The sequence below is a fragment of the Oncorhynchus mykiss genome, chromosome 19, assembly GCF_057628025.1.
Source record: "Oncorhynchus mykiss isolate SJ-2025 chromosome 19, ASM5762802v1, whole genome shotgun sequence".
In the NCBI taxonomy this organism is placed as follows: domain Eukaryota; kingdom Metazoa; phylum Chordata; class Actinopteri; order Salmoniformes; family Salmonidae; genus Oncorhynchus; species Oncorhynchus mykiss.
In genome coordinates, this window is record NC_143040.1 from 54,952,712 (window position 1) to 54,974,547 (window position 21,836).

The 21,836-nt window shown below is 41.1% G+C and overlaps 2 protein-coding genes across 2 annotated transcripts; both read right to left on the reverse strand.

Moving 5' to 3' along the window:
* Positions 1-7,655: 7,655 nt before the first annotated feature.
* On the reverse strand, positions 7,656-9,814 carry LOC118941484 (interferon alpha-inducible protein 27-like protein 1). The gene is made up of 4 exons (XM_036954932.2): positions 9,347-9,814; positions 9,171-9,200; positions 8,629-8,790; positions 7,656-8,290 (listed from the first exon to the last, which is right to left on the reverse strand). The coding sequence occupies exons 1-4, from the start codon at positions 9,354-9,356 to the stop codon at positions 8,196-8,198; spliced, it is 297 nt and encodes a 98-aa protein (XP_036810827.2). The 5' UTR covers positions 9,357-9,814; the 3' UTR covers positions 7,656-8,195.
* A 7,327-nt stretch (positions 9,815-17,141) lies between these two features.
* LOC110498002 (MARCKS-related protein 1-A) lies at positions 17,142-20,218 on the reverse strand. The gene is made up of 2 exons (XM_021574527.3): positions 19,802-20,218; positions 17,142-18,477 (listed from the first exon to the last, which is right to left on the reverse strand). Exons 1-2 carry the CDS (start codon positions 19,883-19,885, stop codon positions 17,965-17,967), a joined length of 597 nt encoding a protein of 198 aa, XP_021430202.2. The 5' UTR covers positions 19,886-20,218; the 3' UTR covers positions 17,142-17,964.
* Between the last annotated feature and the right edge of the window lie 1,618 nt (positions 20,219-21,836).

Here is a 21,836-nt window from a genome sequence, read left to right on the forward strand (position 1 = left end):
TCACAAGGCCACAGACGGATTACCAGGATGCGTACTCGGAGCATGCACTGACCAGCTGGCAAGTGTCTTCACTGACATTTTCAACCTCTACCTGTCCCAGTCTGTAATACCTACATGTTTTGAGTAAACCACTATAGTCCCTGTGCCCAAGAATGCCAAGGTGTAATCTGTTTAAATGACTACCGCCCCGTAGCACTCATTTGTAGCCATTAAATGTTTTGAAAGGGTGGTCATGGCTCACATCAACACCATCATCCCAAAGACCCTGGACCCACTCCAATTCACATACTGCCGCCACAGATGACATAATCGCTGTCCTTTCCCAACTGGACAAAAGGAACACCTACGTGAGAATGCTGTTCATTGACTACTCAAATTTGCTTTGTTAAAATCCCCAGCTTCAATAAATGCGGACTCAGGAAATGTAGTGTCGTGTCTTTGGCATCATTAAGAGTGAAGACTGTTATTTTCTCAAATACATTCTCGATTAAACTAATCATGTAAATGTGATTAACTAGGAAGTCGGGGCACCATGGAAAATCTTCAGATTACAAAGTTTTAATTTTCCGAATACAACTCTTCAGATACTTTATTATCTGATCAATTAGTCTTCTATTAATTAATTATTCTTTACCTCACGTCAGTCTCATTCCAAACGTCGTAAATTGTTGGTTATCTACACACGAACCCATCCTTTAATATAAATCATCCATACATACACCAATTGGCTTAATCATTTATTTACTAACTAACTAAATAATCACAGATGTGCATAAACAAACCAACAGTCAATATTGGTTACTAACAAAGGATAGGGAAGAATCCCTAGTGGGCTAAGCCGATATGATGGCTTGGTGGACGAATGGAAGTGGGTGTGGACTGAGAATGAAGCGGGAAAGACAAAAGGGATCACAACACACAGTTGTTAAATATATTAATTGAAATTCGAATCCTTTGCACATGAACGCTCACTCATTCGGGAATAATTGCAATCAATATACATTTACGCCCATGTGTCGTTGTGATCTTTCTGTTGGAATCAGGTCCATCTGCTGAAGAGTTCATCCGAGTCTCTCTCTTTCTGTTTCCCTGAAGTCTTTTGTGGTTAGAATGGATACTTCAGAGTACCATTCAGAAATGTTCTCATAGAATAGATGTTTCGGCGGGTGTCGATTATTCTCGTCCCAGGTTTACATCATTTCTAGCTGCAGACTAGTAATTAGTATCTAAGATTTGCTCTTATTCTGTAGGGATCGATAGTCTCAGAGTTGAACCATTAACCATTTCTAGTTTTGGTACTCAAACCTGTGCCACCTCAGCTTACACCAAGGTATGCGTGGTGTAAACTATTCGCAATCACAGCTCACGCTGTGGGTTTGCTCAGTCTAAAGAAGATTTTCTTAGAAGGAGCTTTTATTCGTAACAGTAGAAAAGGCTCTATGACGCCTGATCATGTTTGTGCTCACGGGGGCAGACCAATGACTTAGTTAAACTTTAAAGGGAATACAATTCTCTCACATTAAAGGTTAAACATCAGATTACATCATTTCGAAAATAGTTTCATCTTTACTCATTCATTTTATACAAGAATTAGATGCAAACACCATAATTGAGATGTACACATTCAGATATATAGTTATGTATGTTTCCTGCCCTTCATGAGGTCACCCAATGAAACACACTCTTCATACCAGTCCCTTAAGTGTCCACAGACATTTCCCACATTCTCACAAGTGGACATATAGTTTTTTGTTTTCCCATTTTGGGGATTTAGGAGTTCTGCCACGTGAACTCCTTTATTCACTCTGTGGTCTCTCTTTCTGCATGGCCAGGGGGAGTCTCCGACAGGAATTTACAACCTGAGATAACAGAACCTGGGTTTAGGAGAGTGTGAGAGGGGGATAAAGTCCAGTGAAGTTCTTTGAGGGCCACCATGGTATCTGCTTGAAGGAGGATATACACGGCCGTGACTATAACTGAAGAAAATTCTCTTGGGAGATATTTGGCATTTGATTGTGAGGTATTCTAGGTCAGGTGAACAAAAAGGACTTGAGTTCCTGTATGTCATCACAATTACATTATGAGTCATTAATCATGAAGCATACACCCCTGCCCTTCTTCTTCCCGGAGAGATACTTATTCCTGTCTGCTCGATGAACTGAGAACCCAGCTGACTGGACCGACTCAGACAATATATCCCAGCAGAGCCATGTTTCTGTGAAACAGAGTATGTTTCAATCACTGATGTTGCTCTGGAAAGAAACCCTCACCCTGAGCTCACCAACTTTATTATCCAGGTACTGGACATTAGCGAGTAATATATTCGGAAGCGGTGGGTGGTGTGTGTGCCTCCTAAGTCGGACTATAAGACCACTCCAAGTACCTTTCCATCGCCTGCTTTGTTTTGGGTCGGCCTCTGGAATCAGTTCAATTCAAGTCCCATTCCTGGTGGTAATGCTGGTAGTGGTGGTGATTTACCGCTGCTCTGATATCCAATAGTTCTTGCCGGCTGTATCTAATAACACAAAACATTTTCTGGGATAATAATGTAATAAATAATAAATACATTTAAAAAATGCTTGGGCCGACATTCCGTGGTTGCTAAACTTCTTCTAAAAGTTTGCCTAATTTCAGTTTGGTACAAAACAAGCAGTCATTGTGTAGAGAATTATTGTACAATCTAAACCGCTGTGAAATATATTTTCCATAACTAAAATTATTGTATTTTCTTTCAGCTGTTTGAAGCTGGTGTACAAAACCGAAAGTAAATGATGCAAAAACTAAAACTTAAGAACGGGAAGCAAAAAAATAGCACACATAGAACAGATCTACCACTTCTTAGACTTGCTTTCAATGAGTATTTACAGATCTATAACTTAAATTTCTATGTAAATTTGGTCGGTCGCCCACAAAGTTGCATATTGCAGCTTTAAGTACATTTTGGGAGGAACTAGTACTTTTCTAGTTACTCTCTGTGGGCTGTACTTGTGCTCTTACTCTAGTCATTTCTGAAGGAAGTAACTTGCTTTTTACTCGGTTACATTTTACAAAATGAATTCAGTTACATAGATTTATATTATTATATCATCGCTGTCAGATGACAACCTTGTCACTCCAAATGTTGTGATTTATATATTTTTACTATTGATTCTCCTTTAAGTCTGCAAGAACCTTTCACGACCAATTGACCAATTAAATGTATTCAAATGAGCTTGTCATCAAAACTAACTAAAGTCCTTTGGCTCTCAAAGTTGTCCATCAAACCCTGAATCTTTGGGCTCCCAAGTGGTGCAGCGCTCTAAGGCACTGCATCTCAGTGATAGAGGTGTCACTACACACACCCTGGTTCAATTCCAGGTTGTATCACAACCGGCCATGATTGGGAGTCCCATAGGGCGGTGCACAATTGGCCCAGCATTGCCGGTGTAGGCTGTCATTGTAAATAAGAATTTGTTCTTAACTGACTTGCATAGTTAATAAAGGTTAAATATAAATCTCCACCATGGCTCTTGAATAGAAGTGCATGTCTTCACTCCTAAGGAGAGGGTTCTTAGCCAAACGCGATCAGAGGTTAAGTTGGACATTAATTAATTGGACATTTGTATTATTATATATTTCTGGAGTCAGAGGGGGGCAAATTAAATGGCTAGGTAGCTAGATTGGTTTGGCTAACCGAGAATCTGACAATGTTTAGTCTCTTGTTTTTATTTCCCCATGTGATCTCTACTTGATAGATGAGTTAACCTTGTCATTGGCATGACGAGTGAACAGATTAATCAGATGTGTTTGGCAATAGCTAACTAGTTAGGTAACACATTTGATTGCCACCAGATAAGCTGGCTAAGGGACTGTACATTATTTATAATGAGTGATACCTGTAGAAAATCGGATCTCTCTGAAATGAAAATGGATGGCCCTCCCTTCAATAATATATATTTTTTACCTGACCTACCCTGAACACTTGAAAAAAAAGAAGTGACCCTTCCCTATACCCAAAATAATAACTAAAACAAAGTGAATAGCAGAGAACATGCCTACCATTTACCCTCACTCCTAGGAAAAGACCAGAGCCATAAATGTGCAGTTTTAGAAACTGTTCTTCGTTTTGCAAGCATTACATGGAAAAGTAGCCAGAAGGTTGTGGGTTCGCAGACTACCGGCAGACAAGTGGGGGGTGAAAATATATCCATTATAATAAAAGGACTGCATGAATCAATCATCTTATATTCAGTCCGAGAAAAAATTGCCTTTTATAAAACACATTTCATGCAATTCTATGTCATTTTACATGACTGGAGACAAACAGAATATTTTTTTAAACCACAACAGAGCATGAATGAGTGCATGTTGCAGCACCGGAGAGGTTTTGATTCCTATACAGGCTATTGTTAAAAAAGAGGATATAAAATTAAAGCAGGAAGCACCAGTGACTAGATCATTAAAAAAGTGGTCAAATGAAGCAGATGCTAAGCTACAGGACAGTTTTGCTAGCACACACTGGAATATGTTCCGGGATTCCTCCAATGGCATTGAGGAGTACACCACATCTGTATACCACATCTACACCACATCTATTCATCAATAAGTGCATCAATGACGTACATACTCCAACCAGAAGCCATGGATTACAGGCAGCATCCGCACTGAGCTAAAGGCTAGAGCTGCCGCTTTCAAGGAGCGGGAGTCAAACACGGAAGCTTATAAGAAATACCGCTATGCCTTCCGGCGAACCATCAAACAGGCAAAGCCTCAATACAGTACTAAGATCGAGTCATACTACACCGGCTCTGACGCTCGTCGGATGTGGCAGGGCCTGCAAACCATTACAGACTACAAAGGGAAGCCGAGAGCTGCCCAGTGACACGAGCCTACCGGACGAGCTAAACTACTTCTATGCTCGTTTCGAGGCAAATAACACTGAAACATGCATGAGAGCACCAGCTGTACCGGAAGACCGGTCAACATTCACAAGGCCGCAGGGCCAGACGGATTACCAGGACGTGTACTGCGAGCATGCGCTGACCAACTAGCAAGTGTCTTCACTGACATTTTCAACCTCTCCCTGTCCGAGTCTGTAATACCAACATGTTTTAAGCTGACCACCATAGTGCCTGTGCCCAAGAGCCCTATTGCACACTGCCTGGCAGCCTCAGGAGGCTGAAGAAATTTGGCTTGGCCACTAAGACCCTCACAAACTTCTACAGATGCACCATTGAGAGCATCATGTCGGGCTGTATCACAGCCTGGTACGTCAATTACACCGTCCACTAGCGCAGGGTTATCCAGAGGGTGGTGTGGTCAGCCCAAATCATCGGGAAGGCCAAGAAGATCATCAAGGACCTCAGCCACCCAAACTATGGTCTGTTCACCCTACTGGAGGCAAAATAAACAACACCTGTTTACGCAAGTTGATGGCTAACGGAGTAGAACACTTGAAAAGGAGAGCCTCACAGATGCAATCATTTTATAACCAATGTTTTGACAGACAAGCTGTATTCATCAGGGTATAATGACAAACACTGCAGGCCACTAATTTATAACCTTTGAAAGGAGACACACAGGTGTCTGTAATCATGGTGGCTTGATTTGAACCAAGCTTGATTTCATTGGTTGATTTACAGACATAAATAGAACATATAAAAAAGCATGAATGGATAGCATACATTCATAGATACAATTTGGCTACATAGGCCAACAAACATTTACAATGAATAGCAAAATCACAATAATCCCAAGAATGGCTTCAGAGCAATGTCTACGTTGAGACCGAAGGGAGAAAGGGTCTTTAAATAAAAAATCCAGGCGGCCTCTCGTTTTTAACAATAAATTGTCAAGGTCACCCCCTCTCATAGGGAGGGTGACGTGTTCAATGCCGATATAGCGAAGGGACGAAATAGTGGTTCATTCCACTACCATCTAAAATGCATCAACAGTACAGGTGCATCAAAGCTGGGACCGACAGACTGAAAAACTGCTTAAAAAAATATAAACTGCTTTAAATAGTCACCACTAGCTGGCTTCCGCCCAGTACCCTGCCCTGAACTTAGTCAGTTACTTGCCGGCTACCACCCGGTACTCTACCCTGCACCTTAAAAGACTGCTACCCTATGTACAGGTAGGTAGGTCCAGCCGGCCAGGTAGGTAGGACGGTGAAAAGGAGAAGACATTGTCTGTCCTGCTGAGTTTTGATGCAGTCTTTGTCCGACAAGGTCAAGTTAAGATGTATCAGTTATCACGTGAGAGCTTTTGTTCCAAAAATACTACAGTGTATTAGGTGTGAAGTTTATGGTCATGTTGCAGCAGTGTGTAGGAGGGAGATTGCTAGATATGAGAAGTGTGCAGGAGGGCATGAGATGCAGGAATGTGTAGTATCGGTGGAGAAAGTTGCGTTATCTATGGGGGTGCCCATGGGGCTGGAGATCTGAGGTGTCTGGTGAGAGAAAGGCAGGTGGAGGTTAGCAGGGTCAGAGTAGTACAGAAAGTGTCATACTGAAGCAGTTAAGAGAGTGGTAGAGGAAGATGGGTACAGGATGAGGGATCCTGAGAAGATTCCTGTGAGTAGGCAGAGACCAATAGTGAGTGATGAGAATAATATTTGCTTCAGTAAGGTGAGTTTCTTAGTATTCATAGCCATGGTCATAAACTGTACTGCAGAAATGGAACGTAAGTCACAGAAAATATTGTTTGTGGTGGAATCTGCAGAGAAGTACTTGGGATTGCGAGGTTTTACTGCAGAAGAATAGCAGGGGGTGTTGAGTGTAAGTGTTCTGTCCCCCTGACAGTTGGCCTGGAGTAGGATTAGATAGGGTTAAATGGTGGAAAGGGGTGTTGTTTTTTTTTGTGAGGGCTAATAGTTGGCAGGGTAAATTTCCTTTTCCCCAATTTTGTATTACTGTATCACAAAGTATAATGGATTGTACAGAATGTGACGGCAATTGGTGTAGTCTGCCATTAAAACTTAAAGGAGGATATACCAATGCAACCATAGACACTGTACCGTTGGTGGAAAAGTACTCAATTGTCATACTTGAGCAAAAGTAAAGATACCTTAATAGAAAATGACTCAAGTGAAAGTCAACAAGTAAAATACTACTTGATTAAAAGTCTAAAAGTATTTGGTTTTAAATATAATTAAGTATCAAAAGTAAATGGAATTGCTAAAATGTTACTTAAGTATCAAAAGTAAAAGTAAAAACCATTTCAAATTCCTTATATTAAATTAAGCATTTGTGTTTAGTGAGCCCGCCAGATCAGAGGCAGTAGGGAGTACCAGGGAGGTTCTCTTGATAAGTGTGTGAATTGGGCCATTTTCCTGTCAAAATGTAACGAGTACTTTTGGTATCAGGGAAAATGTAAGGAGTAAAAAGTAAATTATTTTCTTTAGGAATGTAGTGAAGTAAAAGTACAAGTTGGCAAATAGTAAAGTAAAGTACAGATACCCCAAAAAACTTCTTAAGTAGTATTCAAAGTATGTTTACTCAAGTACTTTACACCACTGCAATGTACAACAGACCAGTGAGGTACAGATTTGAAGAAAGCCGCCTACTAATACCCCCAGGATACCTGTATCCGTAACAAGGAATGTAGTGAAGTAAAAGTACAAGTTTGCAAAAATATAAATAGTAAATTACAGATACTCCAAAAAACTTCTTAAGTAGTATTTAAAGTATTTTTACTTAAGTACTTTACACCACTGCACTGTACAACAGACCAGTGAGGTGCAGATTTGAAGAAAGCCGCCTAATCAACTCAATTGGAAAACATCCTGTTGCGAAGACTAAACTAATTTCCATCCCTAGCTGACACATACTGTATGTAGAGACAAAGACACCAGACTAATGTTTACATTATATCTGGCAACACTTGACCTTTGATTGAGATAAAGAAGGTATTAAACTGAAATATGAAAAAGTACGGTATAAAAAAGCCCTGGGCTTGAAAGTGCAGCTGACCAAGATGTCCAAACAGAACAAGTCAGTCATAATTTGCCTTCATTGCACACAATAGAGGATATGAACTTCAATAATATATATTTTTTAACACTAAGCATTCCTTCACCGTCTTATCAAGTGTTTATATGTATCCCTAAATAAAGGATAAAATATATATATATTTAAAGAGGTGATCTTTGTGATTAAAATTGTCTTAGACGAGAGCTGTCCCAAGACAGCTATCAATCATCAATATTTGGATCATCAGATGAGTGCAGCTGCTGTAGCGGTGAGCCATCCCACTGCTCCTCCAACACCAGCCACCACTGCAGTTGTAGACCCAGCTAATCCTGCTGCACCTAGAGGGAAACAACACAACATACTTTGGTCACTGTGGCATTCACAACAGAATGTACCTCAGGCATCAGGGTATCATAGCCTTGTCTTGTCTGAAAATAAGAGGTCTTCAATGTTCTAATATGCAAAATCAAGGTGGAAGAAATCAATCTTAAAGAGAGATGATCAAGGTATAGTTGGGGATTATCACAAGATCATATTCCTATTGATTCTGTGACTAATAGCAATTAATTGACAATATGGTTCTCTGTAAAGTTGCCAATGTATTGAACACAACACAATTATGTAAACTGATTTTTAAATATGATATTTAAACACATGAAAATGTGACTGTAATTACCTGCCGACTGCAGAACGGCAACGATGCTTCCAGCCAACACACCACCGCCACTTGCAGTGGCTGCAGATGCCATCATGCCGGCTGCTGCAGAGTTTGCGGCGATGCCAGCGGCGGTAAACCCTACAGCGCCTAGGGCAACTGGAGCCATGACCACCGCTACCCCTTAAAAGTTCAAATAAACATTTCAATTGTAGCCTACTACAGTTGGCCAAGTAGCAAATTGAAGTTATTGGGTAAAATGTTAACAAAAAATGGAATCTCTCAAAATTAGCTGTGAAAACGGCAAATGATTTAACATGTGTAGTTAGCTATGCTTTTTATTGTGCACTTGTAACATTAACCATGAGTTGAATTGGCATTTTGCTGGTAGCTTAGCCTACTTAATTAAACTAGGCTATCCACAATATTGGTATTTCCATGGAATTTCATATTGTCTTATCAGTTTTTAGTTTGAAATGAAACTGACACAGGGTAATCTGATTATATATATTACCGTTTTAATTATGTCAGTCAATTTTTAAATAGCATGACAAATGGCTCACCTGCTCCTGCTGTGACCGCAATAACAGTAACTGTTTAAAAAAAAATCAAGGATGTACAATGAGCAAATATAATTACATGAAAATTGTATGCCACATTTATGCATTGGTTACTGTAGCCTAGCCTACTTCACACAATTTAGATTTAGCCAGATACATCAGGGGTTTAGGTTACTCACGAAGTTCCATGGTTCCTCAGTGACTGTATCAGTGACTGCAGGAGAAAAGACTGGGTCCGGGTTAAATAACGCAGTGCCTAGATTTGAGGGGGAAACGAAACTTACGTGCGCCAATTTAGGGTGTGTCTGTATCCATCTCGGTGAGCATATTGGACATTACAAGCATTCCGCATTGGAAACTTGATTGACAGGGTGCTGGTTGTCACAACTGGCCGGAACGAGTTCCGTGTCGATTGTCGTCAAGCCCACAAACAGAAACGAAAGTCAACCGTTTCTTGTTCCTGTGAGAAGGATATTAGATAAGGATCTAAGATAGCTCGGCCATCACGTGAAAGGAACATGAAACAGGACAATCGAGCCAATAGTGTAGGCGAATAGGCTTTTGGTTATGTTCAAAGGTAGTAAAGAAAGGCACAATCCTTTATTCGTTTTCCAGCCGAACGGAATCCCCGCCGCTTGGCTTTTTATAAAACTGAGGGATGGGGTTCGAGAAATGTAACCACTTTAAAATTCATAGATGGAACTACAGATGCAAAACGCAGCTATAGTGCGTTGCAATGCAATGACTGCCGTGATATTAAAATTATAGTTTTGAAGTAATGTTTGTCCACGAAGACATTGTTTACAAACAGTGGAGTAAAACAAACGTAATTTTTGACATAAGACAGTTGTACTAAGCTTATATGACACTTTAAGTAATATTCTTCTATGTGGCTTTACAGTAAATACTGTAAGTGACATGACAGTATTTAGATTGTTTTGGCCCATCCCTTGACACTAGGTGGCGCCAAAGGCTTGCATTTGACAATACTGCAACTACAACTATGAGTGAACAGTTACTCTGCAGGTGGCACTGTGGTTTCTTTAACCTTTATTACTGTAAAACAAAAGCTATCTTCTCTTCAGTAAGGGCATTACAATACAAAGCATCACTGTCAAATGAGAGCACTGTAACAAATGTTTGTTTTGGTAAACTGACTGTAACCAGGCCATGGGATTTTGCAGAATAAAGGAACACATTGACCAGAAAGTAAAACATTGACAGGAACCCATTTGAGTGAGTCTTTGAAAATATACAGTTAGCTACAGAAGTATTGGGACAGTGACACATGTTTTGTTGCTGTACTCCAGCACTTGATTCAATGACTATGAGGTTAAAGTGCAGACTGTCAGCTTTAATTTGAATGTATTTTCATAAATATCAGGTGAACCGTTTAGAAATTACAGTACTTTTGTACATCGTCCTATTTTAGGGGACCAAAAGTATTGGGAAAAATTCCCTGATATGTGTAATAAAGTAGTCAAACGTTTAGTATTTTGTGTCATATTCCTAGATCGCAATGATTACATCAATCTTGTGACTCTACAAACTTGTTGGATGTATTTGCTGTTTGAATTTGGTTGTGTTTCACATTATTTTGTGCCCTATAGAAATGAATGGTAAATCATGTATTGTGTCATTTTTGAGTCACTTTTATTGTAAATAAGAATAGAATATGTTTCCAAACACTTCTGTATGAATGTGGATGCTACAATGATTACAGATGGTCCTGAATGAATTGTGAGTAATGATTAGTGAGAAAGTTACAGACACACAAATACCAGGGGGTGTTGAGTGGTAGTGTTCTGTCCTCCCAGACAGCTGGTCTGGGGTAGGATAAGATAGGGTTAAATGGTGGAATGGGGTGGTGAGTTTTTTAGTGAGGGATAATAGTTGGCAGGGTAAATTTCCTTTTCCCTAATTTTGTATTACTGCATCACAAAGTACAATGAATTGTACAGTAGGGGACTGCAATACAGCAATTGGTTCGGTCTGCCATTAAAACTTAAAGAAGAAGGACAAACCAATGCAAAAAGACACTGTACCAGTGGAGGAAAAAGTCCTAAATTGTCATACTTGAGCAAAAGTAAAGATACCTTAATAGAAAATGACTCAAGTGAAAGTCAACAAGTAAAATACTACTTGATTAAAAGTCTAAAAGTATTTGGTTTTAAATATAATTAAGTATCAAAAGTAAATGGAATTGCTAAAATGTTACTTAAGTATCAAAGGTAAAAGTACAAACCATTTCAAATTCCTTATATTAAGCAAACCAGACGGCACAATTTATTTTTTAGTTTTTTATGACTGATAGCCAGAGGCACACTCCAACACTCAGACATAATTTACTGACTAAGCATTTGTGTTTAGTGAGCCCGCCAGATCAGAGGCAGTAGGGAGTACCAGGGAGGTTCTCTTGATAAGTGTGTGAATTGGACCATTTTCCTGTCAAAATGTAATGAGCACTTTTGGTGTCAAGGAATATGTAAGGAGTAAAAAGTAAATTGTTTTCTTTAGGAATGTAGTGAAGTATAAGTACAAGTTGGCAAATAGTAAAGTAAAGATACCCCTAAAAACTTCTTAAGTAGTATTCAAAGCATTTTTTACTTAAGTACTTTACACCACTGCACAACAGACCAATGAGGTACAGATTTGAAGAAAGCCGCCTACTAATACCCCCAGGATACCTGTATCCGTAACAAGGAATTTAGTGAAGTAAAAGTACAAGTTCGCAAAAATATAAATAGTAAATTACAGATACTCCAAAAAACTTCTTAAGTAGTATTTAAAGTATTTTTTACTTAAGTACTTTACACCACTGCAATGTACAACAGACCAGTGAGGTGCAGATTTGAAGACATCAGCCTAATCAACTCAATTGGAAAACATCCTGTTGCGAAGACTAAACTAATTTCCATCCCTAGCTGACACATACTGTATGTAGAGACAAAGACACCAGACAATATTTACATTATATCTGGCAAGGCGATATGGCCAAAATATCATATCATGGTATATGTCAAATTTTTGACAGTATTACGGTATTTTGTTTTTCATTAATAAAAATTCTACATTTGCTTTATTAGTAGTGCTTGACCCTAGGTGTAACGGATTTCCTCCTCTTCTTCCGAAGAAGAGAGGCGAGAAGGATCGGAGGACCAATATGCAGCGTGGTTAAAGTTCATGGTTCTTTAAATCAGAGAAACTATACATGAACAGAAATACAAAACAATAAACGTGAAAACCCGAGGACACGCACCTATGGGCGAGGTGGTACTGGATAGACCGGACCGTGCAGGCGCACTGGAGCTCTTGAACACCGAGCCTGCCCAACCTTACCTGCTTGAATGCTCCCGGTCGCCCTGCCAGTGCGGCGAGGTGGAATAGCCCGCACTGGGCTGTGCAGGCGAACCGGAGACACCATGCGTAAGGCTGGTGCCATGTACGCCGGCCCAAGGAGACGCACTGGAGACCAGATGCGTAGAGCCGGCTTCATGACACCTGGCTCGATGCCCACTCTAGCCCGGCCGATATGAGGAGCTGGTATGTACCGCACCGGGCTATGCACCCGCACCGGGGACACCGTGCGCTTCACAGCATAACATGGTGCCTGCCCGGTCTCTCTAAGCACAGGAAGTTGGCGTAGGTCTCCTGCCTGGCTTCGCCATAATCCCCGTGTGCAACCCCCCAAGACATTTTTGGGGCTGACTCTCGGGCTTCCATCCACGCCGCCGTGCTGCCTCCTCATACCAGCGCCTCTCCGCCTTCGCTGCCTCCAGCTCTTCTTTGGGGCGGCGATACTCCCCTGGCTGTGCCCAGGGTCCTCTCCCGTCGAGGATTTCCTCCCATGTCCAAGAGTCTTGATTCTTCGGCCGCTGTTGCTGCTGCCCGTTACCACGCCGCTTGGTCCTGTTTTGGTGGGTGGTTCTTTAACGGCTTTCCTCCTGGGAAGGAGAGAAATACAAAACAATAAACGTGAAAACCCGAAAACAGTCCCGTGTGGACTGGCTGAAACACAATAAATCACCCATGTCACACCCTGGCCTAACCAAAATAATAAAGAAAACACAGATAACTAAGACCAGGGCGTGACACTAGGGTGGCAACACATATTCTAAATGATTTCAATGGGTCTTTCTCTATCCTGATTGTTATATACTGTTCAATTCAACTTCAACCTAATTTTCTGCATTTCCTGCACTCATTTGAGATAGTATTTGGTCCCATATTCCTAGCATGCAATGATTACATCAATCTTGGGACTCTACAAACTTGTTGGATGCATTTGCTGTTTGTTTTGTTGTGCTTCACATTATTTTATGTTTCAGATCATTTTCGGCCCTTTAGAAATGAATGGTAAATCATGTATTTTATCATTTGAGTCACTTTTATTGTAAATAAGAGTAGAATTTGAATACTTCTGCATATATGTGGATGCTACCATGATTACGGATAGTCCTGAATGAATTGTGAATAACGATTAGGGGGTAAGTTACAGACGCACAAATATCACCCCCCCCCCTCCCCCCAAAAATGCTAACCACCCCTGTTATTGTAATGGTGAGAGGTTAGTATGTCTTGGGGGTATGATATTTGTGCGTATAACTTTCTCACTCCTCATTATTCATGATTCATTCAGGACTATCCGTAATCAAGGTAGCACTATGTACAAAAAAGTGATTTAATTGGTAAGAGGTTCACCCGATATGGAGGAAAATACCTTCAACATCAGTCATTGTATAATTTCAAATCCGAAGTGCTGGAGTACAGAGCCAAAACAACAAAGAATTGTGTCACTGTCCCAATGCTTTTGTAGCTCATTGTATACAGTGCATTCAGAAAGTATTCACACCGCTTTTTCCTCATTTTGTTACATTACAGCCTTATTCTAAAATGTATACAATTATTTTTTCCTTCAATCTACACACAATACCCCATAATAACATAGCGAAAACAGGTTTTTAGAAATGTTTGAAAATGGTATTAAAAATAAAAACAGAAATACCTTATTTACATAAGTATTCAGACCCTTTGCTTTGAAACTCAAAATTGAGCTCAGGTGCATCCTGTTTCCATTGATCATCCTTAAGATTTTATACAACTTGAATGGAGTCCACCTGTGGTAAATTCAATTGATTGGAAATTATTTGGAAAGGCACACACCTGTCTATATAAGGTCCCACAGTTGACAGTGCATGTCAGAGCAAAAACCAAGCCATGAGGTCGACAGAATTGTCCGTAGAGCGCCGAAACAGGATTGTGTCGAGGCACAGATCTGGGGAAAGGTACCAAAACATTTCTGCAGCATTAAAGGTCCCCAAAAACACAGTGGCCTCCATCATTCTTAAATTGAAGAAGTTTGGAACCACCAAGACTCTTCCTAGAGCTGGCTGCCCGGCCAACTGAGCAATCGGGGTAGAAGGGCCTTGGTCAGGGAGGAGACAAAGAACCCAATGGTCACTCTGACAGAGCTCCAGAGTTCCTCTGGGGAGAAACTTCCAGAAGGACAACCATCCCTGCAGCACTCCACCAATCCGGCCTTTATGGTAGAGTGGCAAGACAGCAGCCACTCCTCAGGAAAAAGCACATGACAGCCCGCTTGGAGTTTGCCAAAAGGCACCTAAAGGACTCTGACCATGAGAAACAAGATTCTCTGGTCTGATGAAACCAAGATTGAACTCTTTGGCCTGAATGCCAAGCGTCACATCTGGAGGAAACCTGGCACCATCCCTACAGTGAAGCGTAGTGGTGGCAGAATCATTCTGTGGGGAGGTTTTTCAGGGACTGGGAGACTAGTCAGGATTGAGGGAAAGCAAAACAGAGCAAAGTACAGAGAAATCCTTGATGAAAACCTGCTCCAGAGCGCTCAGGGCTTCAGAGTGGGGTGAAGGTTCATTTTCCAGCAGGACACCGACCCTAAGCACAGAGCCAAGACAACGCAGGAGTGACTTCGGGACAAGTCTCTGAATGTCCTTGATTGGCCCAGCCAGAGCACGGACTTGAACCCGATCAAACATTTCTGGAGACCAAAAAAAGCTGTGCAGCGACACTCCCATCCAACCTGACAGAGCTTGAGAGGATCTGCAGAGAAGAAAAGGAAAAACTCCCCAAATACTGGTGTGCCAAGCATGTAGCATCATACCCAAGAAGACTTGAGGCTGTAATCACTGCCAAAGGTGCTTCAACAAAGTACTGAGTAAAGGGTCTGAATACTTATCTAAATGGGATATTTCAGTTCTTTGTTTTTAATACATTTGCTAACATTTCTAAAACCTGTTTTTGCTTTTTCATTATGTGTAAATTGATGGGGGGGGGGGGGGGGGATCAAGTTTAGAATAAGGCTACAACGTAACAAAATCCTTTCCGAATGCACCGTATATTTTAATATGTAGCATCTAGTAGTGCAACCCCTTCTAGGTTTGGACCTCTTTTGAGTGTAATTGCTAAGGTCTTAAGACTGTCAGATGCAGGGACCCAGATTCCAGTCCCAGTAGGGTTATCACTCTCATTTTCTGCCATATCATCGCTGAGATATATCGGGTTTACACGTACTGTTGTCTTTCTTAAAACTTGCACCTTGTGGTAGAACTGTGTCTCTGAAAGACCTTCAGTCCTTTAATCCACTGGTAGTTTATAGTGTCACCACCTGTAACAAATATGTAGGACATGGTATCATTGGGTTTTTGTGCAGATTTCTTCCACAAAATATAAATGCTGTTTCTTTATTCATGCGTGTGCTGTCCCTCTTATTGAAGATTATACTTGGATACTTCTAAGCAGAATGGTAAATATGACACACCTATGAGAGGGCAAGTTGGAGCTTCTGTCATATTGTTATAGCATTCCATTCACTGAGGGACCTACCTGAATTTGTACTATAGAACGCCTTGTTTTCGTTGGTGTGCAATAATGAATACACCCCAGATCACCCAGTCTTCCACACAACCTAGGGAGATTCTCAATTGAATTGGACACTGTCCACCTTTCCTCCATGACCCAGAAAACAAGTGGTCAAGGAGGTAATTTGTTAGTAGGCGAACAAAGGAGTCTGTTCCCCTCACTTACCTACTTTGGCAGGAGGCACAAGAGTATCCTCATGTTTTAAAATCCACCACACCTCTTGAATCAGGTGTTTTATCAAAAGGGAAAAGCATGCTCAAATGTAAAAATATGCTACTTCACCTTTTATCTAGAAAATGTATTGCACAACTAAGCCACATTTTATTGTCACATTTCGTGATTCCACCCCTGCAAACGCAATTTGTCTGACGCTGACTGGAGTAATTTCACAGACGCGTATGTTTCTTCTCCTCGCTGCCTCTATAACCTTTGACCTTAAAAACAATAGACGAGCAAAACCAATTGAGATTCTCTCCTAATTTCCAACCAAGGCTACTTCATATAGAAAAAACACCAATCTTCAACATAGGCTTCTACCTCACCGGTTACCACTGTTGCAGTTTGGAGGTCTAGGCTCAGTCCTTGTTATGTGCTGTGACACATACTTGAAAATAAATGTCAAATATGAAATTGATTGGTGCCAATTAGTGAAACATCAACAACAAAAAAAATTGCCAAGCTTTCCCTCACATACAGCTTTTGTTATAAAGCTGTAAAGTCATACCGCTGTAATGATTGAAAGTGTAGTCTGCTCTAGTTGAGTGTTTAAGTCAAAAAATTGTGAGAAGAGAACGATCATAGCCAAGTGTGATGTGATATACTGACATGCTGTGGCTCAGCTCATAAGCACAGTACCTTGTCAGTCATTGATTTGTCAGTTGTTTACCTCAAGCATCCTCCTGGAGTTCTGTAAAGGTGAAGATGTACTGGTCGAAAGGTCACAGAGGAAACGAATGTGGTGCATTCAGCCATTTAAGATCTGTGCGTGTAAAAAAACAGTCCACTGATAATCCTATCCCAAGACTAACCGGTCTCCCACAGCCACGTGGCATAGGATGACAGAGGCAAAACACATAGGGGATCAAACATTTATTTACCCTTGTTAAAAGTTACAATAAAACAATTAGCATCTTTAAACGATAGCAAAATAAAGAGAACCAAAAATATTGGCCAAAACATATTTACAGAGACAAATTGCAGATAAAAAGCTCACATTTTTGTACACGACCCCAACATCTGCATCATAAACTCTGAAATGTGAACACCGCAAGACTCAGAAGCTCAAATGTGTTTTAGCCAGAAAATAACCAGAATGCACGAACGAAGACATTTCCTTTCCCCCTCCTTGAATTTTGTTTTTCTATACAGCACAAAACACTTAATTTGGGGGTAAAACATAGTAATGTAGAATATATTTTTTTTAGATGATGATTTGAAAGGTTTGTGTCCATATAACAGTCATTTCGAGAGAAGGAGGTGGTATGCCCTGCTCCATAACCGTTGTCGATTTTTAAATCCCAAGAGATGAGAAAGAAAAATAAAATGTTATAGGACTGCCACGCGTTTAAAAGTATGCTTCTCCATGAATTGGGAAAATAAGTCAGTATTCCTGATTCATTCTACATCCAATCCAATACCTTCCCCACACGCCAGTCCCAGTGTGTACCATGAGGGGGCGCTGTAAGCCAACACTATCGTGAGAGGGCCAGTGAGATTCCGTCAGTAGAGAAATGATAAAGGCAGTGAACTGGTGGCTGAATCAGCAAACGTGATATAGCCTTCTTCATTTGTCTTCGTTTGTAGTTTTGTTTATAAGTTTAAGAACGTGGCACGAGTCTCATATATTTATATACTTTAATCTTGGAAAAACAGTTCAAGTAGCTGCGACGAGTCACGGTCACTCTGTCTTGGGCTCGGTCTCAGATGCTGCGGGTGTCGTGACCTCTGCGGGGGCTGCGGCCTCCTCGGTAGGGGCTTCCTCTGTGGGAGGGGCTTCCTCTGTGGGAGCGGCCTCTGCTGCTGCAGCCTCACCCCCTGGGGCCGGGGTGGCCTCCTTGGCCTCTGCCACAGGCTCGGCGGCTGACGTCTCCTTTGCTGCGTGGCCATTCTCCTCTGGCTTGTCCTCCGCCGTGGGGGAGGCGGCCTCCTCCTCGCTGCTCTTCTTGGTCTTCTTGAGCGAGATGCCCTTGAACTTGAAGGAGTTCTTCAGGGAGAACTTCTTCTTCTTCTTGGCATCCTTGGCGGCCTCTCCGTCGACCTTGGCCACCTCTCCTTCGGCAGCAGGGGCAGCCTCGATGGAGTCTGTCTCGCCCTCTTTGGCTGGCTCGGCTGTGCCATTCCCGTCTACGGGAGCTGTGTCCCCATCGGGCTTGGCAGAGACATCTCCATTGGTTTTAACATGGCCATTCTCCTGTGGACAACAGTGATAGAACAATTTACAGATGTGGAGAACAATAATGAGAATTTTCTAAATAAACTGGTATGGGGAGAAAATTAAGTTAACCATTATAAGCAGCCCATACCAAATTGACTCAATCTACAAGTCACTGTTGATCAAGAAAGTGGCTCAGGAGATAAAAATCAAGACTATTTTAATTCTGTGATAAGGCAGTGTGATATGTCCAACCGACGTATCAGAGGTTTGTCATTGTGGACGATTACTTGACTCGGTCAAATGCATAGCAAAAAGCTTCATATGCACAGCAGGTTTGCATTACTCGCATCGACCACGTGGGGGCAGTCGTACTCCACCACAACCAGTCGAACAGCAAAATGAATTTTGGAACAAAGGAATCCCCATGGAATCTAGGAGATTGCTACATTTGCAGTTCATTGCAAAATGTCAATATCGTTCTATTCTAGCCTTTCGAATAATCCAAACTAACTTCTCTCAATTTGTAATATTAAATTGAAATGATGATGACATGTTCTAGCCTTTTGGCCAAGGATAAAGGAGGAAATTAACCATCTCTGCTAACGTTAGCTAAAGAATGCACCAACTGGTAGACGAGCCGCCTCAATGAGATGGTTGACTGGCAATTGCACCCATTCTAAAACCGTCAGCTGAAGTTAACATAGCGATTTATTGTCCAGGTAACGTGCATACGGGCATGTACAATAAAACACGGTTTGAGTAGATCATTTAATGTTTCCAGCGCTACAAATTACATCGAAAATTGCACAAGTCTGCTTGCTTGCTTTTTTCAACAGAACGCTTTGCTGCCCTGCCCGTGCGCTTTGTTTGCAACGAGCCGTCCTCATTTGCATCCTTTGTCGCCCATCCGAGAGGGCGACCGCTGACGGCATCCAGCACCAACTCATGAGAGAAAGCTAGTTAAAATAAATCCGCTTTCCATTCAGATGATAACTATGTAACTTAGTCCTGGTGTTATAATACGGACAATTAGCCACTGTACTTGATTAGATAGACTAAAAACTAGAGACAAATTTAACAAAAAAGGTGGTGGTTGTAGCGCATGGCACCATCAATTAGCCACTCTACCAAGCACAGCATTAGCTAAACAATTTAATTACAAAATGTAATCACTGCAATCAAAACAGGTTGTTCGACAGCGAATAGTCATTTTTATCATAATAAGCTTTTGCTAATTAGTCAAATGTAATGTAACTGTTAGCCGTGAGGTATCGCTAGCCTGGTATCACGTTGCCCATCCAACTCACGCTGGAGGTGGGCATTGGGTGCCAATGTGGACGCATACAACTGTTTCTCTTACCTGTCCATTAGTTTTAGCGACAGCTGGGTCGTCGACGGCTTTTCCATCAACAGCTACTCCACCCTTGGAAAACTGAGCTCCCATCTTTTATGCTTCCTAAACAAAAAGAAAATCTAAAAGAAAAACCGAGACGATTTACGGTTTTAAATCCAGCCAGAGATAGGTAGATCTTGCCAGATTTTGAAATCCGTGTTGATCCCTTTTACGTTTGGGAAGCAACAAAAGTTTCCCCACTCTGGTCTACTAACCTCACTGCTGCTGAGCACAAATTAAAGAAGGCTAGGGCTACAAGTGTGAGTATTTCAACCGTGCCTCAAAATTGTGGAAGACTCCACCTATGGGCGTGACTACACGGACACACACAATCTGCAACCGTGGATTGGGGTTGGAATCCCCTCCTCACCCCCTATCAGCTGCAACGAGAGTGTTTATTACAGATGTTATGAATATGGCGACGGAGCAAGTAAGAATTGTATCTTTATTATCAGATATTTTTATTGAACATAAATAGTAAATAACACTAGTATCATATCTTAGCACTTTCCAAGCACTTTACTCCAAATTAATCTAATTAGAAAATCCTCCATACAGTGCACTGCAATTCTACACTTTAAAAATGAAAGGTTCCTGGAGGCATTTTAAGGGGTTACTCAGATTGCAACACCAACATAACCCCTAAAGGTGCTTCCAGCCAGGAACCTTTTCCCTGAGGAACCTTTTATAAAAGATCCTCAAAGAACCGTTTAGGGTGTTAAGGTTCCTGTAGGAATCTTTTATGTCCCATGTATTATATTATGAATAATAATATTGAGTGGCAAACTTGTAAAGTCACAAATTAATTTTATTCACATAGAAAAATGCAAATTGTCCAGTATTCACAAATCATCTCAGAGTGCTGATCTAGGATCAGGTCCCCCCCCCCACCTGTCCATACAATCTTATTTTTTTATCTTAAAAACTGATTCGGGTTCAGCGGTTCGACTTTGACACACTGAATATGGGCCATTATTTATATGCAGTTACTTTAACTATTTTGATCGGGTCTTCACTTTTGGTGTCATCTGGGATCATTTTTTCCCCCTTGCCTCCCAAACCTCTTCCGCATTTCCTGTACTTGTGCAATGTGAGCAAGTGGCTGTCGTTATTTTTTTGTATGTATTCTTTATCATGCCATGCCTCCTTAAAGAATAAAATGTGGAGTGGAGAAATGTCATGACGGACTATTGGGGCTTGAGGTCAGAGGAGCAGACTAAAATGACCTTGTTATGCTGCTGTAAATGTGATGGTATAACAATGTGAGAAGAACATATCCAAGCCAGCACATTATGGTCTGGGTAAGCACAATGGTGTATTAAGGTTATTAGTGTGAATTAATGTGAGTAGGAAATGTAAAGAATTCTTACATACAGTTGAAGTCGGATTTTTACATACACTTAGGTTGGAGTCATTAAAACTCGTTTTTCAACCACCACAAATTTCTTGGTAACAAACTATAGTTTTGGCAACAAGTAATTTTTCAATTGTTCACAGACATATTATTTCACTTATAATTCACCTTATCACAATTCCAGTGGTTCAGAAGTTGCTTGGAAAATTCCAGAAAATGATGTCATGGCTTTAGAAGCTTCTGATAGGCTAATTGATATAATTTGAGTCAATTGGAGGTGTACCTGTGGATGTACTTCAAAGCCTACCTTCAAACTCAGTGCCTCTTTGCTTGACATCATGGGGAAAATCAAAAGACCTCAGAAAAAAAATTGTAGACCTCCACAATTCTGGTTCATCCTTGGGAGTTATTTCCAAATGCCTGGAGGTACCACGTTCATCTGTACAAACAATAGTACACAAGTATAAACACCATGGGACCACGCAGCTGTCATGTTGCTCAGAAAGGAGACACATTCTGTCTCCTAGAGATGAACGTACTTTGGAGCGAATAGTGAAAATCAATCCCAGAACAACAGCAAAGGACCTTGTGAAGATGCTGGAGGAAACAGGTACAAAAGTATCTATATCCACAGTAAAACGAGTCCTA